The sequence below is a fragment of the Terrapene carolina genome, unplaced genomic scaffold (genome assembly GCF_002925995.2).
Source record: "Terrapene carolina triunguis isolate 2854851 unplaced genomic scaffold, T_m_triunguis-2.0 Scaffold231, whole genome shotgun sequence".
Lineage (NCBI taxonomy): Eukaryota > Metazoa > Chordata > Testudines > Emydidae > Terrapene > Terrapene triunguis.
Window position 1 is genome coordinate 16,105,571 of NW_020664582.1, and position 21,531 is coordinate 16,127,101.

At 51.9% G+C, this 21,531-nt stretch overlaps 1 protein-coding gene across 1 annotated transcript in view; it reads right to left on the reverse strand.

The window, feature by feature from the left end:
• Positions 1-21,531, reverse strand: part of DOC2B (double C2 domain beta) — a 142,251-nt gene that overhangs the window by 74,727 nt on the left and 45,993 nt on the right. The window contains exon 3 of the mRNA XM_024211192.3: positions 18,590-18,664. Within this exon, the coding sequence (XP_024066960.1) occupies positions 18,590-18,664 (75 nt within the window). The remainder of the gene's footprint in view (positions 1-18,589; positions 18,665-21,531) is intronic.

A 21,531-nucleotide genomic window follows, 5' to 3' on the forward strand; every position in this document is an offset into this window, starting at 1 on the left:
TTTCTAGCTACGGTAGGAAAATACAGAGCAGGAATAAATTGGGTGCAGGCCCTCAGCTGCCCAGAATACGCAGCAATGGCAGCACAGGCCAAACAAAGCCTGATTTAAACAATGCCATCTGGACTAACGGACTAGTTACTTCCATTGCTCTTTATTTTAGATATCACATCACACTCCTGGCAAAGCTGGACATGGCCAAAGCAAGGCTGATGTGAAGTGCTGCTGCAGCAAATAAAAGCAGAAGACAGGAAAAGTAGAGGCATTCTCAAGCTGTAGGATGGTAATAAATTAAGCCTTGTATTTTATTTTTATTTTTTAATTTACAAAGTAACGGGAACAAATAATGAAAGACACAACACCAGAGAAAATGTTCAAAGCAGGGTGAAACCTTGTTATGGGCTGAGGTAAAACCTTCTTCCAACTGATGTGTGAACTCACCCTTCGCTTAAGATAGATTGTAAGAAACACTTAGGGGGCTACACCTAAAACAAGGCCCAACCGATTCTGCCCAGAAACCAGCACCGCATGGGTACTGTGACCAAGCGGGTGTGAAGGAAGGCAGAACACACAGAAACTGAGAACAGACAGACCCCGAGAGAGAGGCAGATGCAAAAGCAAGAAAGCCAAGCAGTAGCCTGCGAGTACAGAGAGACCCTGGAAAAAGCTAGAGCTTTTGGGTCTGTCGGCTAAAGAGGCTTTTTTGGGGGAGGCACGGGGGAAGGGGAATGTCAGTGAATGAACAGAATATAAATTCAAACAAATACAAGGCAATACTTGCCCAGCATGTAGTCAGCCAGTGGGGATCACAGAGACAAATACTGCTGCTGGATGTAAAATGGCGTAACCAAACCTCATGCATCAGGGCATAAACTCATGACCTCCCAAGGTTGAGGAAGAAAGCCACACACCTCATCCCCCACATCTCTCACATAGCACAGCCTACTTGACTGGGCATCAGATGTACCCCTCTGCTGGCAGCACAAAGTGAGGTGTAGCAGCACTGCAATGCCAGCTTCTAGCTGGAATGATGTTTACTAATACGTTCCCAGGTCGGGCTCATGCAACCACAGCAGCAGAGAACTGGTGTGACAACTGTGCCCCATCATCTCCACAAATGAAAGAAACGCCGGCGCTTTCCAAGCGAGGGAGGAAGACGGCTTCATCCCTTACTCTAGGGGAAATGTATTACCTTTGCGCACAGCCCATTTGGGAGTGAAAGAGGCTCTTTCAGAGGAATACTGGATGGCAAATTGTCCCACCTATCCCCACCCTTCATGGTCCTTTCCATGGCCTGCTTTAAACTTGAACTGAAAGAGGTTCCAGCCTGGGGCCTGCAGGAAATGAGTCTGGTGGGTCTTATGCTCAAATAAATTTGTTAGTCTCTAAGGTGCCACAAGTACTCCTGTTCTTTTTTTGGTGGGTCTCAGGCCACGTCACAGATGCTGCACATCCCAACCTGCACAAGCTGACAATCTCCATGGAGAGGGGCTAAGTACTCAATGGGGGCCTGAGCCAGAACTTGCTGAGGTCAATGGAAAGATTCCCTTTGACCTAACTGGCCAAGCCACTTTCCTCCCCACTGGTGGGGCAGCAGAAGTGCGGGGCACCTTGCAGCACCACTCCCCACCATTTTAATCATCCTCAGGAGCTAGAGAGAAGGGGCCTCATCTCCAGGCTGCCAACCCAACATCTCTCACCAGTGCTGAGTTCACGTAGCCCGAATGAGCGCTCCCTGAACAGCTTCATTCCATCACTGGCTTTCATCTTGGAGCCCAGAATGCCTTCTGGGCGAAAGAAGAGAGCAGAATCCCCGAGCTGAAAAGACGATCGATTTTAAGACAGGTCGTGTTCCCTCTCTCCTTCTGACGCCTCCTCCTCCTCCTCCCCCAAGTGATAATGATGGATTGAGCTTAATACAACGTAGACCTTTTTTTCCTCCCCCTGTTGGGGAGGAGAATGACACATCACTCTGTAGAAGAGGACTGCTGATTTCAGGTAGGGCTTTTCCATTAATTCCCTGGCACAAGGACAGGCTGAGCGAGCAGCAATTTCCACTGTAATTGGGTGCAAAGTGGGAGAGTTCAATCCTCACTCTGGCCACTTCTCAGTGTAATGAGCTCTGATGAAATCAATACGTAAAAGTTGTCTGCAGAGTATTTCAGACGCATTGTTACATTCGTCATCTTTGTTTTGCAAGCACCACATTAGAGGTAAGCAGGGCATTTAGCACACCGGGAAGTAAAGGGTCTCTCTCCCGCTTTAAGAACTGCCAGTCTTGCTACTCAGATGGACTTGCTCCTTTACAAAGGGCATTCCAGATTCTGGAGCAGTTTTTCATTCCCTTCAAAGAAACTACAGCAAAAATCACCCTTCAATTATCTTATCCAAGGGTTAAAAGAAGGTCTCCTGACTAGAAACACCCAACACTCATCAAGTAATCTGGCTTTAAACTTGGGGTAGATGAATAGGTTAAAAACAACCAAAACTCTCTCTTTATTGTTTCCTATCCAAACTGGAGTGTCCCTCCCAGCAGAGAACAGACAGGACTCTACTGTAATTAATATATAAAGGGATATTTTATTGATGCCGCTGAACAGACAGACAGACCCTGTGGTTCCCTCTGGTTCCTAGCATCCTGACAAACCAAATACAATCTTTTGTTGTCTGGTGTCATTAACAAGGTGTCCCTAAATCTCAGTGCACACTAACGGCTTGTCTACACTTGAAACATTCTAGGGGCACGGCTGCAGCTGCGCCGCTGTAGTGCTGCAGTGTAAACACTACCTACGCTGACGGGGGGGGTTCTCCCCTGGCACAGGTAACCCACCTCCCTGAGAGGCGGTAGCTAGGTCGCTGGAAGACTTCTTCCTTCCACCTAGCGCTGTCTACACCAGGGCTTAGGATGGCTTAACTATCTCACTTGTTAAAATGACATAATTTGCTATGTAGACCAGGCCTAAGCAATCGTGGGATGAGACTGATGACTATACTGCACAGAACCTCACCCAGGATTCAGACAGAACCCAGAGGCAGCAAAATCCAACAGGCAGGGAGCTGGGCGAGGAGTCAAGAGACCTGGGTTCTGGTTCTTGCCTTTTCCACTGACTTGCTGGCTACGTCACTTCCCCTCACCTCCCACCTGTTTAGTCTAGTCTATCTGAATGTAAGCTCTTTGGGGCCGGAACGGTCTCATAGGGCTTGTCTACACAGGGAAGCTATACAGGGGTAAAGCAGGGTGTGAATTTAAACCTTTCTAATTATGCCGGTGCAGCTCCCCCATGTGGGCTCTCTTATTCCAGCGTAGGAGAATCTTCTTCCAGTTTAGCTTATGTTTCTTTGGAAGCATTTTAAGCTAAGCTGGAAAAAGGCACTCTTATTCCAGAATTGGAGTGTCCACCCAAGGAGCTAGAGTGGTATAACTACAGTGGTTATGGTGTTGAAGTTAACTGGTAGGACTGGGAAAAGCTCCCGTGTAGAGAAGTACATGTTTGTACACCACCCAGCACAACAGGGCTCTAATCTTGTGTGCATTATAGCAGTGCCTAGAGGCCCCAACCAAAAAAACATATCAAACTCTGGCTGGGATCTGTGCAAAACTCACCAGTCTCTCTCCCCAGACCTTTGGGCAGACCTGGTTCATTTGGATTCATGTGGATTTAGTTCCTCTAGGATGGGAACATCTAGCTAGTGTTTGACCCCTCCTATTTTGTATTGCTCCTTTCGGTTGTTTTCAAAAGCAGTCTGTCTATGGAAGAGACCTGGATTTGCACAACACTGTTGAGGTTTATTCTACCATCATCGTACAGAAAGTTGGTTGGAAGAACACAAGAGACTCCTGTAAGTGAAAGGGTCTTTCTTTGATCCTTCGGAGAGAGATTCAATCCTACAGTAACATAAAGCACAGCTGGGACACAGGGGGGGAATTGATTCATATGAACATCTAACACCCTGTAAAACCAATCATATTTCATGTCACTCAAGCAGAGCTCCCTTTCAGCATAAAATAAAATCAGTGAATCAACTAGTATGGCTGTCAGGTCAGGAGGCAGCTTAGCTCTTCGAAAGGAAGCCCAAGTGAAAACAATCACTGCCTTGCAGGAGGTGTTTCCATGGGGGGAGGAGAGGAATAAAACCCAACAAGACTGCAAAAAGCAATGATCTTTTCAGCTTCAGCTGAGCTCGATTGTAATGCCTTGCTCACCTTAAATGTTTCCCAACTTTGTAAAATAGTTTCAAAATGAGATACTTCTCGCAAGAGAGATTTAAGGCGGCGCTGACAGCCATTTGTCTTCCTGGCAGAGTTCAGACCTTCTCTTTTCCATTTTATTAGTATCATTATCAACGGCACCGGGCACGTCTGGGAACCACAGGCCATTGGGAGGACTGGCTGTAAGTCTCCAGGCTCGCTTGGCACAAGATAAGCTGTTCATTAAGGCCGATTACCAGTGTGTTTTGAAAGATGCCAGATACAGTAACTCAATTGCAGGCAGGAATTGCATTAGGACAGAATGGCCAAACAAGCACGGAGGAAAACGCATGCTAAATAGCTGGTGTGCGTGGAATATTTTTGATCTCTGGCTGCTAGTTTGCATCAGGCACCTAACAGGCCAATGATACTGAAGTTCTGCTCCCCTCACCCCCCGGGGGGGTTATTTATCATTTCCAATGTATAGGAGAATGCGCCAACTATGTCCTCTATGTGTGGATACAAGAAAAGCAACTCTGTGATCATTCATCAGCTAATGATACAGAAAATCTCCCCAACAAGGCAAGGAACCACACACTTCCTCAGGAAAGCCCAGGGTTAACAGGCCTGACAGCGCCCACTGAAAGTCAGGATTCAGTCAGAGCAAGGGAGGGGAGCACGGACATGCTCAGCTCCCAGTGTCCAGAGAGGAGGGACTGTCAGCTGGAGAGGTGACCTCCAAGGACCCGAAATGCACAGTGTTTTATATGGTAGATCAAACAGAACATCCTGAATCATACCCAGCAATTAACTGGGGACCCAAGAATGAAACACAGTCAAGTAAGTTGGCAGCACTAACTGAAGCTTCCCAGCGCTCTTCCAGGAGGAGCGCACTGCAATAACCCACTACAGGAGGTCACAAAGGTTCACCATGCAGAGCATTAACTGTGAGCAAGAGAACAGAATAGAAAACTCAGAAAACTGCATCACTCACAACAGGGAGACAAACCAGACGTGGAGATTTTATTTGCTTTACAATAACAGTGGCCTGTGGGAAGAGGCTCTCCTGGCTGTTAATGACCACCTGGGATTAAACTTAAACTCCTCTGCCCGCTTGTTAATTGGCAGAGCTACCCCCCTGCCTGAGCCTGCTCTCCCCTATTTGCACATGCAGCGCCATTCAGCAGGAACATGGGCTGAAGGGGAGAGGGAGGGATGGCCCACTCTCAGACACTCTCACTGAAGATTTCAGTCTTTATTTCGTTTCTCAGAGGCAAACTGAAGGGATTATTAAAACATGCAAGTACTTCTATCCATCAGCGGAGGAAAGGGCTGGCATTTCACTAGCAATCTGCAGAGGGCCCCATGGTGGGAGGGTTGCTGGTGCTGTGCCAGTTTTTCCGAGCAGCACCAGAAATGCAAATAGGCTGGGGCTGAGGCATCGTTACTTGAATGGTCCTTGAATCTCCAGGCAGAGGGTTCAAGAGAAGCGGCTCCTAGTGCTTCATCAGGCCCAGGGAGATAGAAGGTTATTTGTTGGTCTTGTGGATCATTCTGGGGGTTCCCTCCTCCCCCCTGCCACCTGCTATCAATAACGTGACAAATTCTAGCCACACAGATTGACCAGCAGCTCCACCAGGGCCAATATTCCAGCACCGATCAGCTGACCCGGAGGGCAATGCAACTGATGCCTTTGTATGTAACATACCGTACAGCATCTCCGCACTAATGCCTGGTGATGAGAGCCCCAATCCAATAGACTCCTTCCCTTGACTTTAATGGGAGTTGGAACAAGTCCTAGGGTGCGAACCCTTCTCCCACACACCATCCCTTAGCACTGTGGCTCTTCCAACATGCCTCACAAACCAAGGCTCTCCCTGGGCAGTGATCCTGGACCTGAGTAAAGCTTACAGGAGGAAATTCAAAAGCAGGCAATGCTTATCCAGGCTTGGGTTTCATTATAAACCTGAAACTGTCCGACAGACAGTGATCAAAGCCTGGTTGTTTCACCTAGTGGAATGGGTACTGCCAGAAACCCGGGAAGAGCCAGCTGATCTGAGTCAGTATACAGTGAATAACTGCTGTGCCTTCTCTCCCAAGCACTTACTAAACACTATACCATCCACATCCATAGTCAGGCTCCTCCTAGGGCACCTCCGACACCTAGTTAGTGATCGCTCAGCTAGCTGGCTGGCTTGCCTTGGGAGGTCTGATCTGCTAGAGCAAGTTGCCTCAGACTCTCCGCGCACCATAACAGAGAGGTTGTCTTGCATGCCAGCCACAATGGCCTGGCCCCACACCTTCTCCCATTCTCCACTGTGCAGACTACGCCTCTCTCTGCCACAATCCCACATCACTGCGCAGCTGCTTGCATGGCAGAGTAACATCAGGAGATCTTTCCCATGCCTTTGTGAAGCTTCCCTGAATGCAAGTGAACAGCTAGAGTCAAAGCGGAGCCAGCTCCACACGCCCAGCCTGCTCTGTGCATCACCAGCGTGGCCCTGTGGCTCCCGTTTTGAGAGCTGCTGCACTGGAGGCATTTACATGCACCCTCCCAACTGCAGGAAGAGAGGAGAAAGGGAAAAAAGAAAAACCACGCAGGATAGGACTGATGGGGGTATCTGTTTGTAATGAGCTGGGTTTCCAGTGATCCCTTCCCAGGCTCAGGCGCTAGGGAGATATCAGGTGGTGACAGACACATCACTAGCCCCCTGAAGCACAGTGATCCTTAGACAACAAATAGCAGCGTTTCCTCCTGCAGACCTGGAAGAAGCTGCAGAGAACACAATAACCAGGAGAGACAAGGCAGGGTGATAACAGCATGGGCAGTGTGCTAAGCATCAGACCACTCCGGGAGAGCTGGCGCTGTTGTTCCACGGTGCCACCACCATCCCCTGACCTGCTGTGAGCCAACACATTACTAATTCATCAAGGAAACCAAGATCAGCACGAGACGGGGGAAATCTGCCAGTCATCACTCATCGCCCAGCGGCTAAAAGGTGCCCTGCTGTTAAGCCCTAGCCCATAACTAATCCTGGTTTGTTTGGTTCAGGCCAGGGGGTTTCCGGTTCACCTCCCACAGCAGTTGTACAAAAGATTCAGAAGAGGTTTGCTTTATGGAGAGGGGGGCAAGCCAGCCCATATAGCAGTTTGACTGTTACCCTGCCTGTCTGCACAGGTAGAATCTCACTTAGACATGCCAGGGGTGGTTCGGTGAGGGTAATGGAAGTGGCTCAACTTCCCTTTTTCCCCACCTTCAAGTTCCTATTTGGGTCACTTTTTCTGCTTGCTTCTCCCACCTCCAAAATATAAACACAGCAGCTTTAATTCTGCCCAGCACCTTTCGTAGCAACGCAGTCTCCCCCCAGTGCAGAAACACAGTTACAGAGCAGGGCGCACACCTGGGCACCCAAATCTCACACCTGGGCTCTGAAGCAGGCCCCTGGGAACCGAGGCCTGGTACTGACACACCTAAATGCTCTTGGAATACCTACATGTAGATGCCCAACCCAGCACCTAAACGTGACGCCCAGCCAACTGCTAGTGGAGAACCTACATCCAGATGCCAGACCTAGGTGGCCACATGTAGTGAGGCAGAGTGGCCTCCCTCTGGACTGGAGAGCGAGGGAGCACTACACTCCCTTTGGTGGGCAAAGCCAAGCCCGTCCCGGCCCCCTGGACGGAAGTACCAGGGCAGGGCCAGAAGCATAAAAGGAAGGCTCTGCAGCTCAGTTGGGCCGGAGCCAACGGACGCCTCTGCCTTGCTGCGGCACCCGCACTCTGCCGCGCCCTGCCCCCAGAGGAGACGAAGGCAGACGAGGAGTTCCCAGGACTACCATTGGCTGTCTACCCCGAGGAACCAAACCCCGGGGAGGTAGGAAGTAGGCCAGGGCAGCTGACGATTGGCCGGCTACAGGGCTGACCGCGTCTCAGTCGGCGTGTTGTGGCTGGATCCCCGCCGACCCAGTGGCAGACCACTCTGCCACTGCTCGGGCCCTGGGCTGGAACACGGTGGAGTAGGGCGGGCCCGTGTCCCCCTGCCACCCCAACCCCGGGGCGGCCGACTCTCCATCTTAGACCAGGAGGCCTGTGCCCTGTGAACCCCCCTGCTAGCACCCTAGAGTGTCTGCCGGGGGCACAAACCCGTTTCAGGGCCCCTAGACTGTGTGGGCGCTCCCCCTTACCTGAACCCCGAGACTGGCTGCCTGAGTTCCAGCGGAGGCTAAAGCCTGCCCCCTGCTCTGCCCCGCCCTAAAGGGTGGTGGCTAATTGACGGTGTCTGTTTGCTGGCTGCCTGAGCCCACAAGCCCAGGCTAAAGCCTGCCCCCTGCTCTGCCCGGCCCCAAAGGGCTAGAGCTTATTGACTCGGCGTATCTGCTGGCTGCCTGTGCTGCCTTGCTGTCAGCCCCATTGCAGGGCTGTGAACTAGAGTCTACACAGGCCGCTGTCCCGCCCAGGGGCGGGGACAAAGGGCCCAGACTGTTGTTCTGTGTTTGCCTCTGTCAGATTGGCCCAGAGCTCTAGACTTCTTACAGCCTGACCCTGCCGGTACGACCCGAGGCCGAGGACTAAACCCCAAGACAGCGAGGCAGAGTGGCTTCCCGCCCCCCTGGAGAGCGAGGGAGCGCTACACCACATACAAAAATTAGGCCCAGCAAATTAAAGAAAACAAGAGCTAAAGAGTTGGCTGAAGGTGTGTGTGTGTGTGGGGGGGGGTGTTTCTGGGCAGTTTGTGGAACAGAAGCAGGTATCCACCCACCAGCTGTGGGGAGAATCCTAGAGAGACTCAAGGCTGCAGCCAGCTGTGGTGGTGGGGAGTGGGCTTAAGACGGAAAAGGAGGAGAAGTAAATGGAGCTGCAGAGCCAGTGATGCTACCCGGGCGATGTGCTGCAATCCTTTGATCAAAGCAGCTTTCCCCTCCACGCACCATTTTAATGTGCCTTGGAGACAAAGGGTTAATGCAGATCCTTATTTTCAGGTTATTTTTCCAAGAGGATCCCAGTTGCCAGACACACAAAAGGCCTGATGGACCCCTCCCCGGCCCCAGAAGAATCTTGTCCCCCAGTCAGAGGTGCACTAGGAAGGTTATTCTACTATGGTCTAAGCATAAGATTAAGAACCACTCTGTTGCTGGAGGGCAAGGCATCCTCCTTTTCAATCTCACACTGGCTCTTCCTTAAACTGTCTGCACCCCAACAGCTTGTCAGGGAGAAGGGATTCGCATCTGGGGTATAATGAACTCCCTTTCTTTGAGAAGAACCTCCGGCCTGTTCCTAATATGACCCAGTGCTTTGAGGACTGTACTGGGAGCCAAGACTGCTGGTTCTAGCCCTGCCTCTGCCACTGACTTCTTGGGTGACCTTGAGCCAGTCACTAGGGCTGGGTTTTAAAAGACACTCTAGGAAGTTAGGTCCCCACGTCCCATTGAAGGGTAATGGGGTTTAGAGGCCTAACTCTCAAAGATTTAGGGCTGAACTTTCCAAAACATCTGTGTGCTTCAGCTACACAGTGTGTAAATAGCCATAATGAGGCTTAATCATCTTTGCAAAGCACTTTGAGCTGTGTAGATGAAAGGCCCTACATATGGGTAAGTGCACACTACTACTGCACCTTACAAAAACTAGAAATCTTTGGCACATGAATTTTTTGCAGCAAACGGGACACTCAGAATTCAAGTTCTTCTTCGAGTGCTTGCTCATATCCATTCCAGTTAGGTGTGTGCGCGCCGCGTGCACGATCGTCGGAAGATTTTTACCCTAGCAACACCCGGTGGGTCGGCTGTGGAGCCCCCTGGAGTGGCGCCGTTATGGCGCTGGATATATACCCCAGCCGACCCAGCGCCCCCTCAGTTCCTTCTTACCGCCCCTGACGGTCGTTGGAACTGTGGAGCGCGGCTTAGCTGATCTCCACACTCCCTAGCGTTTCATTGTTCTTGTTATATTTAGTTATATAGATAGTTGTTCAAGTTAGTTAGTAGTTAGTGTATAGTGTATATATATAGTTGTATATTGTTATCGGGGGTTTAGGGGGTGTTTTTCCCCTTTTCCCCCCGGCGCACAGCCGGGCCCATGCCCAAGGCTCCTGGCTTTAAGCCGTGCGCGTCCTGCGGGAAGCACATGCCAACCAGCGACCCGCATAGTTCTTGCTTGAAGTGCCTGGGAGAGACTCATCCAGCAGATAAGTGCCCTATCTGCAAGGCCTTCAAGCCGAGGACAAGGAAGGAGCGGGACTTTAGGCTCCGACAGCTCCTCATGGAGGCGGCGCTGAGTCCGGATCCTCCCTCGGCGCGCCCTGTCCCGGCACCGAGCGCTTCGGTGCGCAGCGCCCCGGCGGGCCCGACCGGTGCGACAGAAAAGACTGTCCGGCACCGACCGACGTCGGCACCGCGCCCGCCCAAAGAGCCTCGGCACCGATCCATTTCGCCGGGCCATAAGAAGACCGCTAAGACACGGGACGCTGCTGCCGTGAAGATACAGGCTCCCCCGGTGCCGGGGGTAGAGCCGCGTCCGCAGCTGGACAGCCAAAGACAGGCGGCCACACCGTCGACTCCGGCACCGAGGCCGTTGAGTCCGGTGCGGACTGTTTCACCACCAAGGCTGGTGGTGGAACCTTGTCTCCCTTCCACCCCGGAGACCTTCGCTACCGCGAGAGACCTGATCGCCCTCACTGAGCCGGCGCCGTCGCAACTCCCGGCACCGGTAGCCCCACGTGTGCTGCAGTCTAGAGGGAAACCTGCCCTGGTGCGCCCACCGTCGCCAGTACAAGCCTCTCGGCACCGCTCCAGATCCCGAAGCAGGTCCCGACGCCGCTCTGAGTCCCGGCGCCGACTGTCACCTCGGCACCGGTCGTACTCGCGGCCCAGATCTTCCTCGCGGCGCCGCTCAACATCCCGGCACCGCCGTGACGACCGGCACCGATCGGGGTCGAGGCGCAGCTCCCGGCACCGGTATGAGCGCCACTCGGGCTCGAGAGGCCGCTCCCGGTACCACGTCTCCTCCAGATCGTCGTCACGTTCCAGATCGGGATCCCGGCACCGGAGGGACTATCGGCACCGGTCCAGGTCCCGGCACCGTTCGCCGGAACCACGCAGGGACAGGTCCCCTTACGCTCGGCACCGATCGGCACCGTACCATCCGGTGCCGACGGCATCGGCTTCGGCACCGCCGTGGCCGTCGAGATCGGCGTCGCGGTCCTCTGAGACAGTGGAGCCCGGCCACCTGCAGGAGACCGACGACCCGATACAAGGACCTGCGCATTGGTCCTTCTGGACTCCTTGGGCCTACCACCAGGCACAAGGAGCTCCCCTATCGGCCTCCCGCTCTGGCCGTTCGGAGCCTAGGGCCCCAGAGTCCACCATCTCCCGCCCTCCTCCAAGGGACGTGGAGGCTCCAGTGCCCGCACCTGCAGAGGCCCTGGACCAGGGGGCAGGAGATGCCCATCACCAGGAACACCTGGAGCAGGATCAACCATTGGACCCCTTGCCACCGGGGGTATCCTCCTCGTCCTCTCCTGATGAGGCCGTAGCGGGCACGTCTACCATCGGGCCGCCTCCGATAGACCTTCGGGCCCATCAGGACCTGCTGCGGCGCATGGCTCGCAATCTGGACCTCCAGGTGGAGGAGATTGCGGAGGTCCATGATCCAATAGTGCAGATCATTTCTGCGGATGCTCCATCCAGGGTGGCATTACCGCTGGTCCGCACCATCCAGGCCAACGCCACCACTATCTGGCAGACCCCGGCCTCTATTCCGCCCACGGCCAGAGGGGTGGAGAGAAAGTACTTCGTGCCTTCCCGGGAGCATGAGTATCTGTACACTCACCCCCAACCGTGCTCACTGGTGGTGTCATCAGTGAATGCACGGGAGCGCCATGGCCAGCAGGCTGCTGCGCCCAAATCGAAGGACGCTAAGCGCTTCGATTTGTTCGGACGCAAGGTTTATTCTGCTGGCGGACTGCAATTGCGGGCAGCGAACCAGCAGGCGCTCCTCAGCCGCTACGGCTTCAATATGTGGTCCTCGATGGGGAAATTTAAAGAACTGGTCCCCCAGGACTCGAGGGAAGAGTTCGGGGCCTTGGTAGAGGAGGGCAAGCGGGTGGCATGCACCTCCCTACAGGCATCCCTGGATATAGCGGACTCGGCCGCTAGGACCCTGGCTTCAGGGATAGCAATGCGCCGAATCTCCTGGCTCCAGGTGTCGGGCTTGCCACCGGAACTGCAGCAGACCCTGCAGGACCTACCGTTCGAGGGCCAGGGCCTCTTTTCAGAGAAAACAGACTCGAGGCTCCAAAACCTCAAAGACTCCCGGACAATGATGCGCTCCCTGGGGATGCATGTCCCAGGGCCTCAGCGCAGACCCTTCAGGCCCCAACCTCAGCGGTTCTACCCTCCCCCGCCTCGTCCAAGACAGGACTTTGCTAGGAGGCGGGGTCGAGGCGGTAGGCGAAGGTCGACCGGCCCTCAACCCGGTCAGAACCAGGGCCAGTCTAGGCCCCCTTCAGGGCCTAGACAAGCCTTTTGAAGGTGCGGTCGAGGACGGCACCACGACCGGTACCCAGGATCCGACTCCCCCTTTCCGGGATCGCCTCTCCCGCTTCCACCGTGCTTGGTCCCGTATAACCTCGGACCGTTGGGTCCTTCGCACGGTGGAAAGGGGATACGCCCTCCAGTTTTCCTCGCCCCCCCCCTCCCACTCCCCCTCCCCGTCCCTCTTCAGGGACCCTTCTCACGAGCAACTCCTTACACAGGAGGTTTTTGGGCTCCTCGCTATGGGGGCCATAGAGGAGGTTCCATCGGAGCTAAGGGGCAGGGGGTTTTACTCCCGCTACTTCCTGATACCCAAGTCAAAAGGGGGTCTAAGGCCCATCTTAGACTTGCGCGGGCTCAACAAATTCATAGTAAAGTTGAGGTTCCGCATGGTGTCATTGGGGACCATCATCCCTTCACTGGATCCTGGAGACTGGTTCGCCGCCCTCGACATGAAGGACGCTTATTTCCACATAGCGATTTATCCGCCCCACAGGCGCTTCCTGCGGTTTGTAGTAAACAGGGTGCACTACCAATTCGCAGTCCTTCCCTTCGGCTTGTCTTCGGCTCCCAGGGTGTTCACAAAGTGTCTGGCAGTCGTCGCGGCCTTCCTTCGTCGACAAGGGATACAGCTGTTCCCGTACCTGGACGACTGGCTGGTACGCGGCCACACCAGAGACCAAGTGCAGGCCCATGTCCACATAGTGACACGCACTTTCCACGAGCTGGGCATTCTACTCAACAGAGAGAAGTCCACTCTAGTGCCTACTCAGAGAATAGAGTTCATTGGAGCAATCCTGGACTCCAGACATGCCCGAGCCATCCTGCCAGACAGCCGCTTTCATGCCATTTCAAGCGTCATTCAAGGACTCAGGGCCTTTCCAACTACCACCATAAGGACGTGCCTTGCCCTCTTGGGCCACATGGCCTCGTGCACCTACGTAACCAGGCACGCCAGGCTGCGACTTCGCCCATTGCAGACTTGGGTGTCATCGGTTTACCGTCCTCACCGAGACGACCTGAGCATAGTGGTCACGGTTCCGGCCGCAGTCTTGGCCTCCCTCGCATGGTGGACGGACCGCACGGCGGTCTGTGCAGGAATGCCCTTTCACGCCCCACAGCCCTCCCTCCACCTAGTTACGGACGCTTCATCTCTAGGATGGGGCGCTCACCTGGGGGAGCATCATACCCAAGGCCTGTGGTCGGCGTCCCAACTAGCCCTGCACATCAACGTCCGAGAGCTGATGGCAGTGCGCCTGGCTTGTCAGGCTTTCCTCAACTTCCTACAGGGCCGTTGCGTGCTGATTCTCACCGACAACACCACGGCCATGTTTTACATCAACAAGCAAGGCGGAGCCCGCTCATCTCCCCTATGCCAAGAGGCCATTCGCCTGTGGGACTTTTGCATCGCCCACTCGATACATCTCACGGCGTCATTCCTGCCTGGAGTCCAGAATACGCTGGCGGACCGTCTCAGCAGGTCCTTCCAAACGCACGAGTGGTCGATTCGCCCGGACATCATCTATTCCGTCTTCCAGAGGTGGGGGTTTCCCCAGATCGACCTGTTCGCATCTCGGGCCAACAGGAAGTGACAGGCATTCTGCTCCCTACACGGGCGAGCCCCGGGCTCTCGGTCGGACGCCTTCCTCATGGCATGGAAAGACCATCTGTTCTACGCCTTTCCCCCATTCCCGCTGGTCCACAGGGTGCTGCTCAAGATCCGCAGGGACCATGCACGGGTAATTCTAGTCGCTCCCGCTTGGCCGAGACAGCACTGGTACACCACACTTCTAGAGCTGTCAGTACAGAGACCGATCACGCTCCCCTTGACTCCGGATCTCATCTCTCAGGACCACGGCCGGCTGTGTCACCCCGACCTGCAGTCGCTCCACCTCACGGCGTGGATGCTTCATGGTTGAGTCGCTCAGAGCGGCAATGCTCGCAGGCCGTCCAAAAGGTCCTGCTGGGAAGTAGAAAGCCCTCTACGCGGACCACTTATTTAGCCAAGTGGAAGAGGTTCTCCTGCTGGTGTGAGCAACGAGCTACGTCTCCCTCGCAGGCTCCTATCCCCTTGATACTGGAGTACCTCCTGTCCCTAAGGCAGCAAGGCTTGGCGACATCCTCAATTAGGGTTCACCTCGCCGCTATTTCCGCTTTCCACCCAGGAGAACTCACGTCCTCGGTCTTCTCTAACCCGATGGTCGTTAGATTCCTCAAGGGCTTAGACCGGCTATACCCACAGCAACGACAGCCGGTTCCAACGTGGGACCTCAACCTCGTACTCTCTAGGCTCACAGGGCCTCCGTTTGAACCATTGGCTACCTGCTCGCTCCTGTACTTGTCTTGGAAGACAGCCTTCCTGGTAGCCATCACCTCAGCACGGCGCGTCTCGGAACTCAGGGCGCTGACATCCGAGCCCCCATACACGGTGTTCCATAAGGACAAGGTGCAGCTTCGCCCCCATCCTGCCTTTCTTCCAAAGGTGGTGTCACCTTTCCACGTGAACCAGGATATATTCCTCCCGGTCTTCCATCCCAAACCGCACGCTACTCGTCAGGACCAGCGTTTACATTCGTTGGACGTTCGCAGGGCCCTGGCTTTCTATATTGACCGTACAAAGTCGTTTAGGAAGACGACGCAACTCTTCGTTGCGGTAGCCGACCGGATGAAGGGCTCACCGGTCTCTTCACAGTGCCTGTCCTCCTGGATCACGTCCTGCATTCGTGCTTGTTACGACCTGGCCGGTGTTCCGACGCCACGCATCACCGCTCATTCCACGAGGGCTCAGGCCTCCTCGACTGCCTTCCTGGCTCAAGTACCGCTCCAGGACATTTGTAGAGCTGCAGTGTGGTCATCGGTCCACACATTTACTACTCACTATGCGCTGGTGCAACAATCCAGAGACGATGCTGCTTTCGGGTCAGCGGTTCTGCACACAGCAATGTCTCACTCCGACCCCGCCACCTAGGTGGGGCTTGGTAGTCACCTAACTGGAATGGATATGAGCAAGCACTCGAAGAAGAAAAGACGGTTACTCACCGTTGTAACTGTTGTTCTTCGAGATATGTTGCTCATATCCATTCCAAACCCGCCCCCCTTCCCCACTGTCGGAGTAGCCGGCAAGAAGGAACTGAGGGGGCGCTGGGTCGGCTGGGGTATATATCCAGCGCCATAACGGCGCCACTCCAGGGGGCTCCACAGCCGACCCACCGGGTGTTGCTAGGGTAAAAATCTTCCGACGATCGTGCACGCGGCGCGCACACACCTAACTGGAATGGATATGAGCAACACATCTCGAAGAACAACAGTTACAACGGTGAGTAACCGTCTTTTATTCTAGGTGCAAGCAGCATCGTTTTTAAATTCAGCCATTCTCAAGACTGCTCCATTGCTCCCACTTTGCCCCTGCCACTAACGTGTAGGAAATGGGAGAGGAATGTGCAGAGACTTCCATTTGCTCTTCACTACCTACAGCAGAAATTCCATCAGTGGGTTTGCAAAAATGAAAGGGACAGATAATATCTACTGATGAAAATGCTCATGGCTCTCCTTATCTTTAATGAAACTGGAAATGCGCCATGGTAAAAACTCCCTCTAACGCCCTGGGAGTTATGAATTAATTCAACTGAACTGCAACAAAAATATACCTCCCCAAAAAGGCCCGACTACTTTGGTGTAAAAGGAGAGTGAAATTAATATTCATTATATATATGCATACAGTATTTAAATTCATCTACCTCATCAGTCAGACTGACTTCTCACTACACTGCAGCATCTTTCATTACATCGCTCGCCAGCAAATTCAAAACATACAGATATGGAAATATTTTCCTTCCCGTTTGTAATCTGTTTTATTATGGACTGCGGAGCTTAAAATGCAAAAGGAGAAGAGAAAGGAGCCGTTTTTCCAGAAACGCCCTTCTGCCTGGCTTGCATAGGCTTTACAACACTTCCACACCCAGCTGCTTTCCAACGAGCTCCTGAACTCAATCCACTGAGCCCCAGCAGTGAGCGAGAGGATCTCTGCTGATCGTGCCAGCACTGCGCGAGTGGGCACGCAACACTAGGCTCACTGCGGGAAGGATTTTCCGTGCTGAGGGAGGGGAGTCTCTAGAGAGTTGTGAGCTATGACAGACATAAGCATCTGTATTAGTGACTTCCCTGGCAGCCTGCTGTACTGTCACTCAGCTGCTCGTTTTCAACAGGCTTCGTACTGGGCCCAGGAAGCTTGTGAGCACTTCCATTGCTCAAGACAGGACAGCCATGGACAACCATCAGCCACTCCATGGAGTGGGTCACTATGCAGGCATAACATCTATGCATCTCACTGGTGACCTTCCCAGCCCTGGGTGAAATTCAATGTACTAGGGATCATCTTTAAAGCCCAGCATGTCTGGGACCTGGTTATTAAAGAGAGTGTCTGCGTCTGTTGCAACAACCAAGAGCTTTTCAGTGGTAGTAGTGAACGCTTGATACTAGAGTTGGTCAAAAAACGGATTTTCTTTCCCCATGACAAATTTAGAGATTTTGAAAACAAAATTCATCCTGGATCAGGATGAAAAGACAAAATTTCTAGTTACTTTAGACTACTAATAGCCTCTCATTAGAAAAAGGAAATCAGATCTGATGACTATATTCCTGTATAATGTCTCTTTAAAACAAAAACTGGTGTAAGGATTATTGTTTTGTTTCAGATATTTACATGGCAAGGATTTGTAAACATGTTAGTACTTCCTAAATAAACAGTCACATCTATTTTTTTCACAAAACAAATTTGCAATTTTGTTTGTTTGTTTGGGATCAACTGACATGTTGTTTTGATTCTGACCATTTAAAACGGACATATAGATATACATAAATAAAGTCAATTTCAAAATAAAAATAAAAAATCTTCGTTCTGAAAATGTCAACATGGGACACTGACATTTTTGAATTTTTTCCAATTTTTTTCCTCTAAACAAAATTTTGTTGAAATCTATAGAATTTTGCAAAACAAATTGTTTTTTTCAAAATGACATTTTCAGACAGAAAACTGTTTCCACCAGCTCCACTCGCTACTCGGATTGCCCATGAACTCCAGATCATGCTACATTTTTGTGCAGTTAGACTTTTGCCCTGACTGTACCTTGTCGCTTGTGCCTGGTTCTTTCTTTGATTGGAGAGTTTAGGGCCAGTAAGCATTTAGGAGGGACTCCCTAAACTCAAATCTGAGCTCTGTAGTTTTTGCTGGACATTGTACTAAGCCCCAAGGGTGAAAATTCTGGTTCCATTAAAGTCAATGATAAAAACTCCCATGCTCAGTCTGCTAGGCCTCTCTGGGTTTTGGAAAGGAGGAGGGTTTTGATTGGGTAGCTTGACTTCAATAGTTCCAGGATATCACCCTATGTGCTTCTGACATAGATGCTCACTAAGATAGTAAATGAAAAAGGTCAAAGTACATTTTGAGTGTATGCAATTTAATCAGTGCACCCTTTCACTTATGTCTCTCTACTGATACCCTTGCTTACACTGTCACTCATCAGTGTGCTATCTCAGCCCCTCTCTCTTTAAGGAGAGAGACTCTTTGGGGACTCTCTCTTTTGTTGTACTGTACAGCACCAAGCATGTTGGCAATGCTAAACAAATACTAGAACATGGATGTACTTGCAGATTGTACATGCATGTTAAAAGGAGGCTTGCTGAAAATCTCCCCCCTAAAATACAACACATTATTTTACATAGCCAACTTTCACTGGAAAATAGATCCCAACCCAGAACAGCAGCATTATATATTGCTATACACTAGACAGTATATGCTATCATTTCACAAGGCAGGCAGAAGAGCGTAGCTGAACTGCGCACATGACAGACTTTAGATGGAATTTAAAAGACAACTCACCTTACTAGCGCCTGGGAGCAAGTGCAATTTGACATATGGATCAGCCAAACCATTATGATCCATTGGCTTCAGGCCCTGAAGAGGAGATAAAAAAAAAAAAGCAGGAAAAGTTACAACACTTACAACACAGGCCAGCTCTTTACTATTCAGACTGAGCAGCCGCTCGATGTGACTTAGAATCCATTTTCTACATCAACAACTATACCCGCCTAACCATTATGTCATTTCCCCAGAACAGGTGGATGGAAATGTATCAATGCCGTGGAACCCAAGCTGTGCAGCAAAAAGCCAGGCACTCGGCAGTCAAATGCAGGGTGCAATTCTGACCAAGCAAGAGCCTCTGGAAGACTTCACTCCCAGTACTTAGCATTAGTGGTATTGCATCTCTGCTTTACTTTAGCAGCCAATCCTGGCACCCAAATCACAATTAATTCAAGAGTTAAGTAACTCAGCTCAGCAATTTTGGAGGTATAAAATTACAGGGCTCTGCCATTCCATAATTGCTTATGTGCAAACACACCTCTGCTCTTGTGGCGGTACTTCAGTGCACACGATGAGGGGCTGATGGCACCTATCTAATCCCCATTATTAATGCACGGGGTGAGGAAAGAACAGCCTTCAAACAAGCAGGAAGCTGCTTTCAGCCACCTGACGCTTTATTTGCAGTGAGACTCCTGAGGCAAGAGAGTATGTACATAATGAACCTCTCACAACCCTTCATCGATTATAAGGCTAGAGGGGACCGTTGTGATCAGAAAAGCCAGGTCTACACTACAAATTTGGGTTGATGCAAGTGATGTTGGCATGAAGTCGCCAGTTAGCACATCGCTTCTGCGCATGCATGCTTGGCTACACACAGCTCCGATGCAAGGACTCACCAGGAGTGCTCGTGTCAATGCACAGTGCTGTGCACTATGGGCAGGTGTCCCACTGTGTAACCACCACCATCCAGTGCACTGTCTTTTGGGAAGTTCTGGCAATGCACAGTGGGGCAGAAACAAATTGCTCAGGCCACTTTGACAGCACAGAGGAAAGATTCAACTATGTGCTCAGCAGGTGAGGGATGACACTTTTGGAAGACTGAAGGGACACTGGGATTATTACTCACCAGGCTGGATCTCACTGAAAAAACATCCCAATGGTTATAGCTGCCTGCTGTGTCCTGCATAACATCTGTGAAGCAAAGTGGGGAGAAGCGGCCACTGGGTGGAGGACAAGCGACTGTCTGCTGAGTTTGAACAGCTAGACACAAGGGCTATGAGACGAGCTCAGCACGGAGCTAGAGAGCTCAGGGAGGCTTCGAAAGAACACAGGACAGTGAGCCACAGTAATGCGTTGTGGTGCCCTGTGCTCTACCCGGCCCTGCTGTTCTGGGGCCTGTAAGGAATTGTGTGGTGCTTGGTGTACATCTGTGAATATAACACTGTCAGTGCTCTTGTTAATTTTGCGGTGCTTGCTGTACACTGATGATGATTACACTGTGTTTGTCACCGATCCTGTGAGTTGTGTCACACTGTACAGTAACAAATAAGTGGGTGCTTTCAGAACTGCCAGGCACTCCGCAGCATATGTTGAGAGCTAATAAAGACGACTTATTTTCTAAATAATAGAATTTTATTCAGTAACAAAACCAGCACAAAGAAAAATCTGTGCAATTCAAAGATAAATACATTAAAAACTTAGTAAATTAATGGAAGAGAACTTAACAAGGGGAAAGAACATTCCTGTCCATTTTACCTACACATCTAGCAACCGTGCGTCTCACAGGTCAGTGTATGCGAAGCAGTGGTTGCCCTTAACGTCCCCTCGGGTGGAATGGGACGGGCAGAGATGTAGCCCCTGATGCCATGTGGAATGTTGAAGAGGGTGTTGAGAGGTGCTACAATGGAGTTCTCCATGGACTGCAAAGGGCGGTGCGCCCACAATAGCTGAACCTGCAGGTCCACAAGAGTCTGCCGCATCTGTGTTTGCTGCTGGAGAAGCCCTATTATGTCCTGGTGAATCTCCCTCTCCTTTTCCTGCCAGGACTTCCTCCTATCTGCTCTTTCCTTCTCCTGGCTGTCTGCAATGTTCACCCTTCAGGCCCTTTGCTCATGGTCACACCATGCACTGCAGCCGCCGAAGATCACAGGCACCAATCGGCCTCCCTTCAGCCCCTGTGACAACAGAGGGATGAACAAAGCCCATTATCTCTGACCAGGAGAGAGCATGGGTGCATTCTCCCACCCTCCTCGGAAGCCTCACTAGTCCTGACATCAGCAACGCAGCTACCCATGCAGGTTACCTAAGTCCTTCCCTGATACCGTGTCCCCTTCCGGGCCTTATAAACCATCCCTGTCCATTCCAGGGAGCTTCCCCTCCTGAGCTGGAATGGCACCATGGAAGCACCACTCTCTCAGACTACTCTCTTATTTGGTTTCCCCACTTTGCTCACTTGCCCCAGGCAGGCTCCTTGCTGGGCTGTGCAGTCCAGATGGTCCTGTACTCCCAAAAGCCACCTGAGCATCCAAACAACTGCAGAACAGCAAAGGTCAGCAGTGACCTTTGGAAGTGCAGAGCAAGCAGATCATGAACACGAGGCAAAACCCCCAACCACCTGCCGTACTGCAAACCCCATGGACCCTGTAACAGGCATTTGCTGGAAAGCTGAATATGGGGTGGGGGCTAGAGCTGGGCGGATGCTGCCAACAGCACTAGGGACCATCGTAGCATGGTGAGTCCTTCTTCGTTACTTTTAACGATTGTTGGAGCGCATGGCTTCTGCCCACACACTAACAGCTTAGGAGGAACTATTTGATACCTACACACAGCTCAGGGTATTCACCAGTTCACTCTCCTCCCATCATCCAGTCAGGGAGCAGAAACCATACCATGTGACCCAGTAACCCATCACACCCCCTGTATGACAAAGTATGTATTGTCCAAGATTAATCAGAGCAAAC